This window comes from Anarrhichthys ocellatus, unplaced genomic scaffold (assembly GCF_004355925.1).
Source record: "Anarrhichthys ocellatus isolate YVR2014 unplaced genomic scaffold, GSC_Weel_1.0 scaffold58, whole genome shotgun sequence".
NCBI classification, from domain to species: domain Eukaryota; kingdom Metazoa; phylum Chordata; class Actinopteri; order Perciformes; family Anarhichadidae; genus Anarrhichthys; species Anarrhichthys ocellatus.
The window spans coordinates 2,429,982-2,445,386 of record NW_022280088.1 but is presented as its reverse complement, the minus strand read 5'-3'; the positions used below and the strand labels follow the sequence as shown (position 1 = coordinate 2,445,386).

The window sequence follows — 15,405 nt, the reverse complement described above, 5'->3', positions numbered from 1 at the left end:
GTTGTTGCTTTTAAGAAAACCTAGGAATACATTCGCTGGTCGAACAATAGACTGTTTTGGATCCCGAAGGAACTTGCCTGCAGAAGGAAGAAAAATATTCTTCAGAGGAAGAGGAGGACAAATTCTCTTCCCAATCAAGTCAACATTTGCCGGTCGTATAGAAGGAAAATTCCCTTCACTTCCGAGGACTCCTCGCTGCCATACAGAAGATTTATCGCCGCGCAGCTTGAAGCTCCAGATCCCGAATTTAATGAAGAAATTCGGAGAACCACATCGACCGCTACGAAATCATCTCAGAGTAAGAGGCTTGTGTCGGGGCAGAGATAGGTCATAGTGGGTTTGTTACCTTGTTTTGTTTTGTTTTAAGTTAATTGGACTGTTAACGTGTTATTGTGTATGTTTACGGACCGCCGAGTTCCGTTAGTGCTGCTTAGAAATTACTGTTGCATTCCGTGCTGCTGTAATAGTGTTGTGGTTAGATCAGTCACCTCGAGTAAGGTTAGTTCTGTGACTATCAGTTAAAAGACCAGTGCCACGGCTTGCCGAATTTGAGATCGCCAGTCGGGTTTCTGTGTGATAGAGAAACAGTTCCTGTGTTTTACTGCGGCGGTGAGGATCGACCTTGCTTGGAGTGTTTCTTTCCTTTTCCTTTATTGTTTAACTAACCCACACACACACACATACTCATATGCACATTTAGGTTTTGCTACCCATCTCAGACGCACGTGGTGTGTAAACGCGGCCTCTATCGTGGCCCTGCCGCCATTTTTGCAGTTTGCTTAGCGTGATCACCTACGAAACTACATCCGCCATTTTGGTAGTCCTGTCTATCTTACATACTTTTTGTAGTCGAAACTACATTCGCCACTTTGATAGTTTTCCCTCCAAAGCGCCATTTTGTAGTCTTGCGTGGCGTGGCGACGTAGGAGACTACAATATACAATATAAACGATATAGGGACCTGCTCATCAATACATATTGTACTTATTTTTTAAACACTGTGTTGCTGTCAGCTACTGGGATAAGAAAAAATAATCATGCTTTGTTTCATAAAATATCAGTCAAATTAATTTTATTTACATACTGGTCTGGATAAATTTGGTGGATGCACCCATGCATACAGAAAACCTTAAAATTCCAGCCGATGCCCTTCATTATCACAGCATACGATATGCAACTATGTGCTTTGCAAGTTACAGACAGAGCCTTTTATCATAACACATTGACATTGACATACACAGCCTGGCACTACACAAGGTTTCCATCTGTATACATGTTCTTTAAGTGAAAGTTGAAATACCAACCATTTTGAAATCCAATTAATATCAATGTATGAATTTACATAACGTATAAACCACACAACAAATGGGATTGTAGATTTTCAGAGTATGTACACACAATTACATTTACAATAATAACATTTTGAAAGCCTTAAAATGTGTTGGTATCATCGTTATAACAAACTGCACTTAATATAACAAAGCACATACTGTTTAATAGAAACTAAGTGTTGATTTGCTAGTGTCAAAAATCATACACCGATTCTGTTTGACATTTTGAGTAAAAAACAATGACCATAGAACAACTTTAGGAGGCTTATATAAAAGATCAGGGTAGAAAAGGTGCTACATTTTAAACCTCTTCTACCAAACAGATCTTTTTAATACTGTGACAAAAAAAAAGATCAATAAAGGCAAGGCTAATTGACCCTCTCGATGTTTTACTTTGGGTCGAGAAAGAAATGATGACATTTACAATTTGGCTTTTACATAATGTTATTTTATTTTTTTTTTAATGTATCTCCAAACCCCAAAGAAATTTATACCAGCAAATAAAAAGCAATGGCTTGTGGGATCAAAGCAAGGCAAAAGCAGACTGCTATGTGAGGGAACGTTCCTCTCAACGGGAAGAATTGAAGTGAACGTGGGCCTCTCAGCGGTGTGGCTGGAAGGCTGCCAGGGCTGTTAGGTGGAGGACACTTCCATGGTAGGTTGGTTCATGCAGGTTTTATGGTAACAAGGTTATGGAGTGAGAGGGTGTCTGAGAAGAGGGGTGTGGTGCTGGAATGCGCACATGACATTTCAATTGAGTCTTTTTATTCATGGGCAGTCAAAAGGAGAAACTCACTGTTCTGTAGACACACAACTTTTTGGAGATCGTTCACAGAATGGCTGGGAGGGGTGACGGGGGCAATCAGCGAGAGGCCAGGCAGAGTGAGGTCGATGTCAAAACAGAGTCAGTTCTCTTTGAGATGATTTTCCCTCTTGTTTTCTTTCTGCCTTTTTCTGTTCTGTCAGTCAGAGTCTCCTCAGATTGTGCTCCTCTGTGCAGGAGCCTTTCCTCAGGGTTATGTCGTCCACAGCCATCTCGCCGCTCCTGCCTCGCCCACGCTCCCCCTTCAGGATCACCTGGTGAACAGCAGCAACGTGCACACTGAGGTACTATCACTCAGGAACGACCACCAAATGCTGCTGGCATGCGTTTCTACCCAAAGCGGACGTCAATCTAACATTTTGCATATGCACCCTCGAACTGCAGACTGCTGCTCGGATTTATTTTTCATTAACAGGAATACAAACATTTGACATACTTCCAAAATGTCTGGAGAAACAATCATTTAAAATTCTCATTGTATGAGTGAATTTTGAAATATTTATACTTACACTTTCCAGGCCTGTGCCCCATAGTGTGATTTGGGTGTGCCTCCAGCCATTTCCACCTGTCCGGCCCCAGACTGCTGGACTGTACTGCTTTCCCTTCTTCACAAACACTTGCAGCATACCCACGTGGTGGCCTGCCAGCTTGTGCCGGAACGACAGGCACAGATTGCCATTGTTCCAGGGAGGGGTGAGTGGGAGGACCAGCCGTGCCCCTCGTCCAGTCCTCTTATTGCCTACCTCAGGAATGGTGAGGTACCTTCCACCTTGGGAGGTAAATGACGGACATTACAGTCAATTAATGAAAACACACAGAACATATATCTTTAGTCAATAAGGGGCAACATTGAATTGTATCTTAGAAAACGTAGCACTAAGGAATGTTCCATCCTGCCGTGAGTATGCTGCATCTTTGCCGGTTGCACCACACTTGTACTTTGTTTTTTTTTTACTAAATTAAGTATTATTTCTCATATTTACTGAAACCTAAACTTATTTGAAACAAAATTAGTTGAAGTAGACAAAATTAAACAGACAAGAAACTACACATTTCTAATTAATTACAGCACTACTAAATAACTTGGCTTTCCAGAAACAGTACCCAGATTTACTTATTGTAGGATAATTGACATAATAATTGAACAGTTGGATTCACTTTCCATTTAGTCAAGCAAACTGTTGACAGTGAAGTCTGTGAATTGTCCTGAGTCAGTGGGACATTGTGTCTGGAAAGACAAGTTGCAGTTGAGTTTTTCCAAATGTTTTTTTTTAATTGAGCAATGAAATACATCCATTCACTCATTGTATTTGGGTGTCAGCACAGCTAAAAAATAAACCTAAACAAGCAGCATGGCCTTTACTACAATAGGTCTGACAGTTTGACAGTAGAGTTTGTAGAATATGTAGAAGGGAAAGTGTGAAAAAATTGACAATTGAAAAAGACTTGACCCACTTATAATTCATCACAAAGTACAGCCATTTGCCGTTGGCAAATAAATTTATTTTCATTAATTCATGCATTAGTTAGTAATAAAAGAGCTGTATAGTTTAAAAAAATGTAAAAGTCAAAGCGCTTCTGGGTAATAGCTGATTAATGCTGATGCATTTTGCTTATCTAGCAGATCTGTGTAGGGCTGGTGTTAACCACAGGGGGTGCGATATGTATCTGTAGGCCACAGATGCTTTCTGCATATGTTATGAGCCCCTCCAAACCTGTGCCAATCTTCTAACAGCCATGAGTGTTAGCCAGTGGCTGTCTGTCAAAAGAACGTAAAGCGATGAACAGTAAATAGTTACTTGCTTCAAAACGCACCGGAAATGTAGCAAAAGCCATATATAGGTGGACACACACATTCCCATAAATATAGTATTTAAATGTGCTGATTAATTACATTCACTACATGCTACTGAAAACTGAAATGTTGCCTCTTAAATGGCATTACTTTTTGTCAGGGCCTAGATTATGATTTAATGAGAATGATTTTCCAGGGAACGTAAAGGTCTAAGTAAAAATCTTTATTCCCTCTAATGAGGGAGCACAAACTTGGCTGAAATGAGACCTCAGTCTGAGTCTCTGCAAACACACTAGTACCTGCTAGATTAGGCCAGTTGGCAGAAGAAGACGGTTGTAGTTAGTGTTGCTTAAACAGTGCCAGTACGCAGCACTGTTTAGTCTTCACACCGTGTCTAATGAGTCCTGTCAACATAATTCAGCACGTTTTCTCCTTGTCTGAACCCCAAGAAAAACAGTGTTGTGTTCCCATTTTATGTGAGCCACAGGTATCGCTGACGGGTCGCGTAATCCGTTTCTCATTTGCATCGCTTTGTAGAGCAAAGCACTAATCCGCATAAAAGACAAACTACTTCCCTCAAGTAATTTCCATCTTGACCTGTAATTGAGCAGAACAAAACTTAGCTGCTTACATTGTCTGACGCTGTATGTGTTTGCATATGTATGAATTGTCAGAAAAGGACCGCAGCTATTCTCATTTCCATTTACTGACTCTAAAATAAACAATTTTCCTTATTGGCGTGTGTGAGTGAGAATGGCCCTTGAATTACCTGACGGATCAGGCGTTGTCTCCCAATGCAGGTCTCCATCTCTGTCCCGGATCCAACCACAAAGACCATCATCAAAGGAGCAGCTCAGGTACCCCGACTCTGAAAATAACAAAACACACTTTTCAGAGACGTGCAGGATGCACATACATACAAAGAGGCTTCATTTTGCATTTTGCAATGCTTCACATGAGCCCTGCTGTGTGAATTCTACACATATAACCTATTCTATGTCTACCCTCCACCATAGCAAAATACACTATAGTTACAAAGACAGTCATAATATGTCATGACTGATGATTTCTTTCCCAGTGATGATGTCCAGACAATAACATCATAGGAATGCAGTTGTGGCATCATCCATGCATTGCTGTACAAATTGGTTTGAAGATAAGAATAACATCCATCATTTTGTATGAAGTAAGGTTTCCGCAAAACACTTCTCAGTTCATTTCCTGAGCCAATAAAAAGGCCTTCTCACTTGACACTGCATAGAAAATGATTCATCATGAGCCAAAATAAACACATAACTAAAACATTAGGCAATATAATCTGCATACCATTGACATTAATAAATCACATAAAATACTGTCTCTTCACAAAAGCTGTTTTCTTATAGTTGCTGTAGGAACTGTACACTGAGTACTATGGAGCTTATGAGCGGAGCACTGATGTACTTCAAAAATGATCAATTAATCATTCAAGCAGTCAGGCAATCAAGCAAGCATAATGTGAAAAGTGGAAAAGTCTGGCCGCTTTGAGCTGTGAGTCATTATTTCAATGGATATGGCCAGATGTCATGTGTCACCTCCTGGTGAAAGGCCTATCAAAGCACATCTGGCCACTATAATGTCTTCGCCTCGGCAGCAACCACTGCAGGAGTTGATTGTCAGTGCAATGCAAATGTGGCTCGTTCGTCATCGTTTGAGGGCTGCTGCTGATTGTCTCTGTCAAATGTCTTGTGTTTACCTGGATCGTCCTTGGTTTCATCTGCCGTGTTGCCGAGCTCAATGTCAAAGTCAACACCAAGGACGGTGTTATGGCCGTGGTTCCGAGGGACTGAGGAGAGAGGTGAGATGCAGGTTTAGATAAAGGATTAACAAAGGTATTATATTTGCTCACTGGTATGCTTGTGGCTATTGTGTGGCTTTGTTTCATTACGCTACAAGGACTCTGCAAGGATGAATCAATGTCATGGTTTAGTGCCTGCATATCCAGAGCTAAGTGCATTCAACAACACAGCACCTGGCCAGAATACCTGAGAAAACGTGCAGAAACACCAAAAGTCAAATGTGAATCATAACAACAAAAAGGCTGATGGTTCATGATGCAACGTCTGGGCAAATGTTGCTCTTACACAACCTGGAGCTACAGTACATACACAGATACAGTACACATTCAGTCCGGAAATAGCCTCTTCCCTTCTCCAATGGGGTCACACTGCCCAGAATACTTTAAGCCAAGCATACTTTTACAGTGTCAAGCCTTTTTTGGCAAAAGATGCTTTGGCTATTTTACTCTATTAGAATGAAAACTGTGTTTACTGGTTTTAAATTGATAGAAAGATACAAAGATCATCTTAGTATGTATTCACTGCATTTGCAGATGAGATAAGTCAGTAAAACTATCAGTAAAACTATTCCCAGCATCCCAGGCAGATTCTTGCTCCTATGCCGTGAATGCCCTGTAACCTGCACTTGACACGTCAGTCCCCTAGGCTCCCCAGCATGTGCCCCCTCCAGTCGGCCTGAGCGCTGAAAGGGCCCATTCACCCCCACACTGGGTCTCAACCACCTGGCAGACTGCAATGTAGCCTGACAGTCGGAGGAATCTGACAGTGGGGAGGTCACACTCGCACCAGGCAGTTCAGCAATCCCAGGCATCCATGTCTCTATGTGTGCCCAAGAGACAGGTTTGTAAGTGACCCTGTAAATAACTTATTTGTTCAACAACCATGTTGAAACAGCTCATACTAAATGTTGCTCTTGTTTTTTTACAATGTGACCTTTAGTGGTTCATTTCATCCAGATATTTGAGAGGTAACAGCTTAAGGTGGATTTCCTATGTTCTGCCAAAATGTTCAGCAATAACCAATCCTTCAGTATACTCCATTTATTTTCAGATGCTGTTTGTGGGTGAACACCTTGAATCTCTAAATACCAACTTTTATTCAGCTTAGGTAAACACTGTCTTTTTAATGTAAAGTTAATGTAAATGCATTTTTAATGCAATAGTATTGTATTAGCCTCAGAGGTTTGAGGCTTTTCTCTGGAGCATGTACTCCTTTAAAAATAAACATATTTACATTTTGGGGAATATATTCGTATTCATTTTCTTGCTGAGATTTAGAGGAAAAGATTGATACCACTCTCAGACTGACTTCAGTACACACCTGTACTTGAGACACAGCGGAGGCATTCTTTATGCCACGAGGCTCTCATTCAAATGATTCCTATTTCCATCTAATTACCTGAATAATCACTCAGCAGTGTCTCTCCTCCCTCCCTCTCTGATATTATTCAAACCATCTTCAAGAAGCTCTGATTTCTAGAACTGCTCTGCCGTGATGCAAACTATTAGATTGATGTCTCCCTCAAGCAGTGCAGACAGGTGTTAATGTAATCTTCTTTCCTCTTTCCCTTTTCTAATTATGTGATGCCATCTGGCAAGGTGAGCAGGAACCACAGTATCTCACCTCTTATCCTCTACTTTGCTGTTGCATCTCACCCGATATTTCTACGTCAACAGAGCTTAATGTTTGGGGTTTTGGTAAACACTGACTTTTGCTGTGCCTACAAACAAGCATGACACAAAACACACTTCTATCCATGTTCAATTACAATTTGTAGTGCAATTTATACTGTTGGTGCATCTGGACTAAACATTCCAATAAGTCTCACCTTCTGTTGTTTTTTTCTGTATGGCAGTATATCATAATAATATACAAATTTACTGAAACTACACTTGTTGTGTGCCAACAAATCCCAAAACCAACAATGTGTTAGCCCAACTCTTAATACTCTCCAACTTATCTATCCTGTCTATGGCACTCAGCGCTTTAAAGTTCATGTCCTAAAACTGGAGGGAATTGCAATTTTAATTTCTGGGAACTAATTTACGCTGTGGATAAATATTCATTCGTGATCTTTCTGTCTTTTAAAAATATAGAATTCCACCAGCCTCACCTTTTAAATATTGTTATGAAAAGTGTTTTGTAGACAAATCATCTAGCTTACTAGATCAAAAAAAAGAAAGGAGAAAAAAGTAGACTGTGACTTTGTCCCTGAACTAAATATTTCTGTCTTCACAAGTCACATCGCAGAGGTCATTTCATTAAAAGATGGATGCATTTGAGACTTTGAAAAGAAAGCAGCAGATGATTGCAGTGGCTACCTTTGAAGAAAAACAATCTCATCCAACTCTCATTGCTACAGTATTTTCAAAATTCAATTCTGTAATTTGGTTTTGATCAAGAACATCAAACGTGTGACATGTGGAGAAACAGTCTGGCTGAGAAGCAGTTTGTCTGTTAACTGAAGCCAAAAATGATAATTACCGTTAGAGGGAAATATTCTTACTATAAACTACTGCAACTATTGCAACTACTTAATTCTCTTGTCAAAATGGGCATTATTTCTTCATTAATCTGCGTATCATAATACGAGGGTGGATACAGCTTCATTAAGATCATGTGAGTGGGTCGTATAACAGCGAGACAACTATTTAAAAGCATTAATACAGAAAGCTCCCATTGCCCTATATTGAATCTGATAACGAAAGATCTTTCATTTCAACCATTTTCACCAGTTTCCATAACAAACCATCTTCAATTTTTTGCTAAATGTTTAGCATTAAACTCTTTCATATTGTAAACTGGCATATAAAATGTGTACATTTGGGAACTGACTGCCAACTGCTGTATGCACATATCCATGTGTTTGAATACAAAATGAATATGATAATACACATCATCTGTCGGGTAAACATCCCTTCGGATTCCCCAGATGGTGACATGTGTCATAATAAACACAATATTCCATGATTCAGATGAGGAAATATTCAAATATACTCCAAGTTTGGTTGGAGGAAACCTGTCAGGGAGCTGATGAGTGCCTTTTAATGTCAAAGTCTGTGACCCAAAAACGAAAAGTTCACCTCACTATCAAACATCAAAATACAGAGATTAGAACCTGCTAATGCAACGAATTCTCATGTTTTCTGAGCTGCTCAAATTAATATTTTTATACAAACAATGTGTACTTCTGATGAATGACTATCAACAGTCAACAAGGCTATAAGTATACTACCTCAGAATGAAATAGCCGTCAGACAAAGTTAGCACCAAGTTGGTGAAATTAATGGAGCATTGAGCAGAGCCAAAAGGAGAGCAAATATTTTTGTCAGGTTGCCAGAAACATGACTCCAAATAAATTATAATAACGCTTGGTATCTACTGGATGTGTAAATAGGTGAAAGTTTGCTAACAGGTTAACCATCACATTTATGTGGAATAATATGAGGTGATAATATGTCAAAGCTGTGTTTATACCTTCTTGTACTGCCCCTAAGTGGCCAAAAGAAATATTAATACAGGTTTAAAGGTTTGCTTACATTATGAACATTTGCAAAGAGGCCTATATTTCATGTGTGATCAGTTAAAAAAAAATAGACACAAAATGAAGATTTGTCATCTATAACTCAAAGTGTGTATTATGAAAGGTGTAATGAATGTAATGTTTATGAAATATAAAGATAATTCTTACTGTGGACATCTCCCCTCTGTTTGGTGACCTCCTTCTGGATGGTGTTGTCTACAGGTGTCACTGGTCGTGGCGACAGCGGGCGTCGTGTGGGAGCCACTGGCCTTGGTGGGATGTAGGGCTTGCGTGTAGGGGCAGGTGGCTTCCTGGTTGGGATAAAGGGCTTTCGGGTGGAAACTGCTGGCTTGCGTGGAGGTGGGGTGACCCTCTTTGGTGGCAGAGGGGCTTTGGTCGTCGTTGTGGTTGTCGTAGTCGTTGTCGTAGTCGTTGTGGCAGTTGTTGATTTGGGGATAATGGGGAAGATTCTCCTTTGAGTCACTGGTGGGCGGAGGGTAGTGGTGGTTCTTTTCTGATCCATGTCGGGGATGTGGTTGTGATGATTTGGAGGCAGTTTGCCCGGTCTCGGAGGGTCAATAACCACCTTAGGAATGGCTGAAATAATAAGAAAATGCAGACGGAGGAATGAAATATGAGCAATAAAATGTTAATGAGGCGTACAATTGTAGACTAACTGCAATGATTAGTCTGACTTGTGCAGAGGAGGGCTTGCCTCATCTACTGAGACCTCTCCTGATATCTATTAACTAAATGTTAGTCTTAAAAAAAAAATTGGCTGTCTCAAATCTCACTGAAGCAATATGTCACACAAGAGAGGTCCATAAAATCATCATGTAGCAAGTTCGCATTTATTAATTTGAGGATTTTTTTAAAGACAATTCTGGACATTTTTCTCAATAGGACTGTTAAAAAAGAGAAAGACGGATGGTTGCATGCAACATAACTGGTTGCATGCAAACTCACCCACAAAGACACCCCACGTTCAGTGAATTTTTGTCAGGATCCCTGTCTGACCCATTGTGTGTTAACCTCTGTTTCCCCCCCAATCTCCTCTCCTCATGTGTCTGTCTTTCCCCTGTTTGTTTTGTTGTGCCATGTGCTTGGTGTTGTTTTCTCGGGCCTGCCTCCAGACACCTCCCATTGCCACCGCCCTGATGGATGCACAGCTGCGGACAATCTGGCTCGTTACCCAGCAGCATATCAACCCTGGTCTTGCAGGCTTGGGTTGTCAGTCCGTATTGTCTTCTGCCTCGGTAGCCTCCACTGCCGTTCCGTAAGTTGAACCCCATTGTTCCTTTCTGAACTAATCTCTCTCCTCTCTGCTACGGGTGTAGAGTACTGGTCGATCTGCGTACTCTCCGGTGTCGAGCCACGGGACATCACACCGTTGATCTGCCAACCCTCCGGTGTCGAGCCACGGGACATCACACCGTCGAGCTACTAGCCTTCCGGTGTCGAGCCACGGGACTCACACCGTCAATCCGCCTGCCCTTCGGTGTCAGACCACGGGCTCCACACCTTCACACACCTTCCTGTCTTTATTCTGGCCAAATAAAATCCGTTACATCGGACTCTGTCTCCTGTGGTCTTGCGTTTGGGTCCAATCCGTGAAATCCCGTGACAGAACGGACTGACCAGAAGATGGATTCAGCGGCCACAGGAGCAGCTACGCTGGCCGGACATAGCACGCTGCTGGAGGAACACCAGCGGATGCTCATGGAGATGCGTCAAGCACAGCGATCCATCGCAACTGAGGTCTCTCAGATTGGCCTCATCATGCAGGAACTGGCTCGGACAGTCCAGCCTCAGCCGGCTCCGGCACCGGACCCCGCACCTGCACTCCCCTCTCCAGTCCTCGCCCCGCCAGCTCGGGAGTCCCCCGTGCCGTCTCCGGATCCCTATGACAGAACGCTGGGGAGGTGCCGGGGCTTCCTGTTTCAATGCAGGCAGGTGTTTGACCGCCAGCCCCAGACTTTTGCCTCGGACAGGTCCAAGGTATCTTACGTGGTCGGCTTACTGCGGGGAAGGGCTTTGGACTGGGCCATGAACACATTGAGTATTGACGAGCCTAATTTCGTGGACTATGTGAACTTTGTGGAGGATCTGAGGAGGGTTTTCGACCACCCGGTGGACTCCGAGGAGGCAGCTCAGCGCCTCTTCGCTTACGACAGGGCCAAGCGAGTGTAGCGGAACACTCAGTGGACTTCCGCATTCTCGCCGCCGAGTCCGGGTGGGGTGAGACGGCGCTCAGGGGAGTTTTCCTTCACGGACTATCTGAAGTAATGAAGGATGAACTGGCAACCTGTAATAAGGCCGGCTCATTGGAGGAGCTGATTAAACTCTTGATCGGGCTGGATAATCGGATGCGGCAGAGGCGACGTGAGAGGAACTACAGGTCCCAAGGGGCATCGCCCGTGACGTCATCCTCTTCCAGCTTCCGCCCTCGTGCTCCTGCGTCAGCCTATCAGGACAAGCAGATAAGTCCTCAGGCTTCGAGTTCATCTCCCTCTTCCACCTCGGAGGTGGAGCCTATGCAGCTCGGCCGTGCTCACCTTTCGCCACAGGAGAGAGATAGGCGGATCAGAGCAGACGAGTGCCTGTACTGTGGCCGCCTGGGACATTCCATTTCCTCCTGTCCAGTTTGGCCAAACTGGGGCGCTCGCCAGTAATGGTTGGGATACTGGTGAGCGGACCCGAGCCTTCTCTCAACTCCCTACCAAGATTGTTGTTGCCTGCGTCTCTCTCTCTGCACTCTCGCTCTCTCTCTCTCTTGGCTCTGGTGGACTCTGGAGCAGAACAAAATTTCATGGACCCTGAATTTATAGCCAGAGCCCAGATTACCTTAGAGATGCTGGAGTGTCCGCTAGTGGTCAATGCCCTAGACGGCAGCTTCCTGGCCAGAGTCACTCACCGGACCCAGCCGCTGCAGCTCATCCTGTCTGGTAATCACAGAGAGAGACTTCAGTTTTACGTTTTTCCTTCTCCGCAAAACCCCCTAGTTCTGGGCCACCCTTGGCTCGCCACCCATAACCCTCAGATTGACTGGGCGGCGGGGAGGATTACTGCATGGAGCCCCTACTGTCATGCTAACTGCCTAAAATCTGCGCTACCCCCTGGAGGGCCTCCCCAGGGCTACCACGAGCCTTCGCCAGATCTCGCCTCCGTGCCCACCACCTACCATGACATCGGGGAGGTGTTTAGCAAGGCTCGGGCCCTCTCTTTACCACCTCACCGCCCCTATGACTGCGCTATTGACCTCCACCCGGCGCTTCGCTCCCTTCCAGTCGGTTATATAACCTGTCTAGACCTGAGAAGGCGTCCATGGAGGAGTACATCTCACAATCGTTGAAGGCTGGAATAATTCGCCCGTCCTCATCACTGCTTGGAGCCGGATTCTTCTTTGTCTCTAAGAAGGATAAGAGCCTCCGGCCCTGCATCGACTATCGGGGTCTGAACAGCAGCACCACCGGGAACAAATACCCTCTGCCACTGATTAATTCTGCATTTGAACCCCTGTCTGGAGCCACAATCTTCACCAAGCTTGACCTTCGCAATGCATACCACCTGGTGCGGATTCGAGCAGGGGATGAGTGGAAGACAGGGTTCAACACCCCCCTCGGTCACTTCGAGTATTTGGTCATGCCGTTTGGACTAACCAATGCCCCAGCAGTTTTCCAGGCGTGGGTAAATGACGTACTCCGGGACTTCCTGAACCGTTTTGTGTTCGTATACATAGACGATATCCTCATCTATTCTGCGGATCTTCTGGAGCATCAGCATCATGTTCGGTTGGTCCTCCAGCGCCTACTTAGAATAAGCTGTTTGTGAAGGCAGAGAAATGCGAGTTCCATGTGACCTCAGTTCAGTTCCTGGGATTCATCATTGAGAAGGGTCAAGTGAGGACGGATCCAGAAAAGGTCAAGGCTGTAACTGAATGGCCGACTCCGTCCTCCCGGAAACAGCTCCAACAATTTCTGGGGTTCGCCAATTTCTACTGCCGATTCATCAGGAACTACAGTAAGCTGGCGGCCCCACTCACTGGGCTCACCTCTTCCAAGACCATATTTGTATGGACACCGGAGGCCGGTCAGGCATTCCAACTCCTCAAGGAACGGTTCTCCTCTGCCCCCATCCTTATTCAGCCCGACGACACCCGACAGTTCTTCGTTGAAGTGGACTCCTCTGACACAGGCGTGGGGGCCATCCTCTCACAACGTTCGGACTCAGACTCTAAGCTTCGCCCTTGCGCCTACTATTCCCGCCGGTTGAACCCACCAGAGAGGAATTACGATGTTGGGAACCGGGAACTGCTGGCAATTAAGCTGGCTCTCGAGGAGTGGAGACACTGGCTAGAGGGGGCTGTTCATCCGTTTGTGGTCTGGACGGACCATAAGAACCTGGAGTACATTCGGACGGCCAAGCGGTTAAACTCTCGCCAGGCTCGGTGGTCACTATTCTTCGGGCGTTTTGACTTCTCCATCTCCTACCACCCAGGCCACAAGGATACCAAGCCCGACGCTCTCTCTCGCCAGTTCTCTCCCGAGGGTCACGTCTCCAGTCCTGGCACCATCCTCCCTGCAACCTGTGTGGCAGCCTCTCTCACCTGGGAGATCGAATCAGTGGTGCGAGATGCTCTCCGGACCCAGCCAGACCCCGGAGGCGGGCCTCCCGGCCGCCTCTTTGTTCCCCTGTCTGCACACTCCCAAGTGCTCCAGTGGGCGCACACCTCCCGGTTCTCCTGTCACCCTGGCGTCAGACGCACCATTGATCTGCTTCGGAGAACCTTTTGGTGGACATCGCTGGAGGCGGACGCTAGAGCATTTGTCCTCGCCTGCTCAACCTGTGCCCGCAATAAAACGTCACACCGACCTCCCGCTGGCTTGCTGCAACCCCTTCCGGCGCCACATCGTCTCTGGTCCCATATCGCCCTGGACTTCGTCACAGGTCTGCCACCCTCTCAAGGAAACACGGTCATCGTTACGGTGGTTGACCGCTTCTCGAAGGCGGCTCACTTCCTCGCTCTGCCCAAGCTTCCTTCAGCTCAGGAGATTGCTGACATCATGGTCAGCCAGGTGTTCCGTCTGCATGGGATCCCTGTGGACATTGTGTCAGACCGAGGTCTGCAGTTCATATCGCAGGTCTGGAGAGCCTTCGGCCGGGCCCTCGGCGCAACCATCAGTCTGTCCTCTGGGTTCCACCCCCAGTCCAACGGGCAGACAGAGAGACTTAATCAGGAGCTCGAGGCCTCCCTCCGCTGCGTGGCAGCATCGAATCCCTCCAGCTGGAGTACTCGCCTGCCTTGGGTCGAATATGCCCACAACTCCCATACATCATCGGCTACTGGTCATACTCCATTCGAGGTCTCCCTGGGTTACCAACCACCTCTGTTCCCCGCCGAGGAGGTGGAGATAGCCGTTCCCTCAGTCCAGCTCCACCTTCGTTGCTGTAGGAAGGTGTGGAGGGAGACCCGGGCCGCTCTTCTCCGTACGGCGGAACAAAATAAACGTTTGGCGGATCGTCGCCGCATCCCTGCTCCACATTACCAAGTCGGTCAAATGGTGTGGCTCTCCGCCAAGGACATCCCTTTAAGGACCGAATCCCGGAAGATGTCCCCCCGGTTCATTGGCCCTTTTGAGGTCCAGGCCATTATCAACCCGTCTGCGGTTCGTCTTAAACTCCCCTCATCCATGAGGATCCACCCGACGTTCCACGTGTCACTGATCAAACCGGTGTCCACCAGTGCCTTGCCTCCGGTGTCGAGCCATGGGACTCACACTGTCAATCCGCCTGCCCTTCGGTGTCGGACCACGGGCTCCACACCTTCACACACCTTCCTGTCTTTATTCTGGCCAAATAAAATCTGTTACATCGGACTCTGTCTCCTGTGGTCTTGCGTTTGGGTCCAATCTGTGAAATCCCATGACAATTTTTGCTTTTGTGAAATCAATATTGCTCTCTGACAGTAGCTTTTTATTCGTTCATGTGCCCCTCCTGATCAGTAATTATTTGTGTGTTCATAGCCAGAGGCCTCCCAGCATCATAATGGTGTGTGTGTGTGTGTGTGTGTGTGTGTGTGTGTGTGTGTGTGTGTG

General features: G+C 45.5%; 1 protein-coding gene across 2 annotated transcripts in view; it reads right to left on the bottom strand.

Annotated features, from left to right (window-relative positions):
• Positions 1–1,070: 1,070 nt before the first annotated feature.
• The window catches only part of npnta (nephronectin a), a 49,039-nt gene continuing 34,704 nt past the window's right edge, over positions 1,071–15,405 (bottom strand). For both annotated transcript variants that reach the window (XM_031871408.1, XM_031871409.1), the window contains 5 exons: positions 9,479–9,907; positions 5,685–5,774; positions 4,719–4,817; positions 2,664–2,923; positions 1,071–2,408 (listed from right to left, as the gene is read on the bottom strand). In XM_031871408.1, the coding sequence (XP_031727268.1) occupies positions 2,298–2,408; positions 2,664–2,923; positions 4,719–4,817; positions 5,685–5,774; positions 9,479–9,907 (989 nt within the window). In that variant the 3' untranslated portion in view covers positions 1,071–2,297. The remainder of the gene's footprint in view (positions 2,409–2,663; positions 2,924–4,718; positions 4,818–5,684; positions 5,775–9,478; positions 9,908–15,405) is intronic.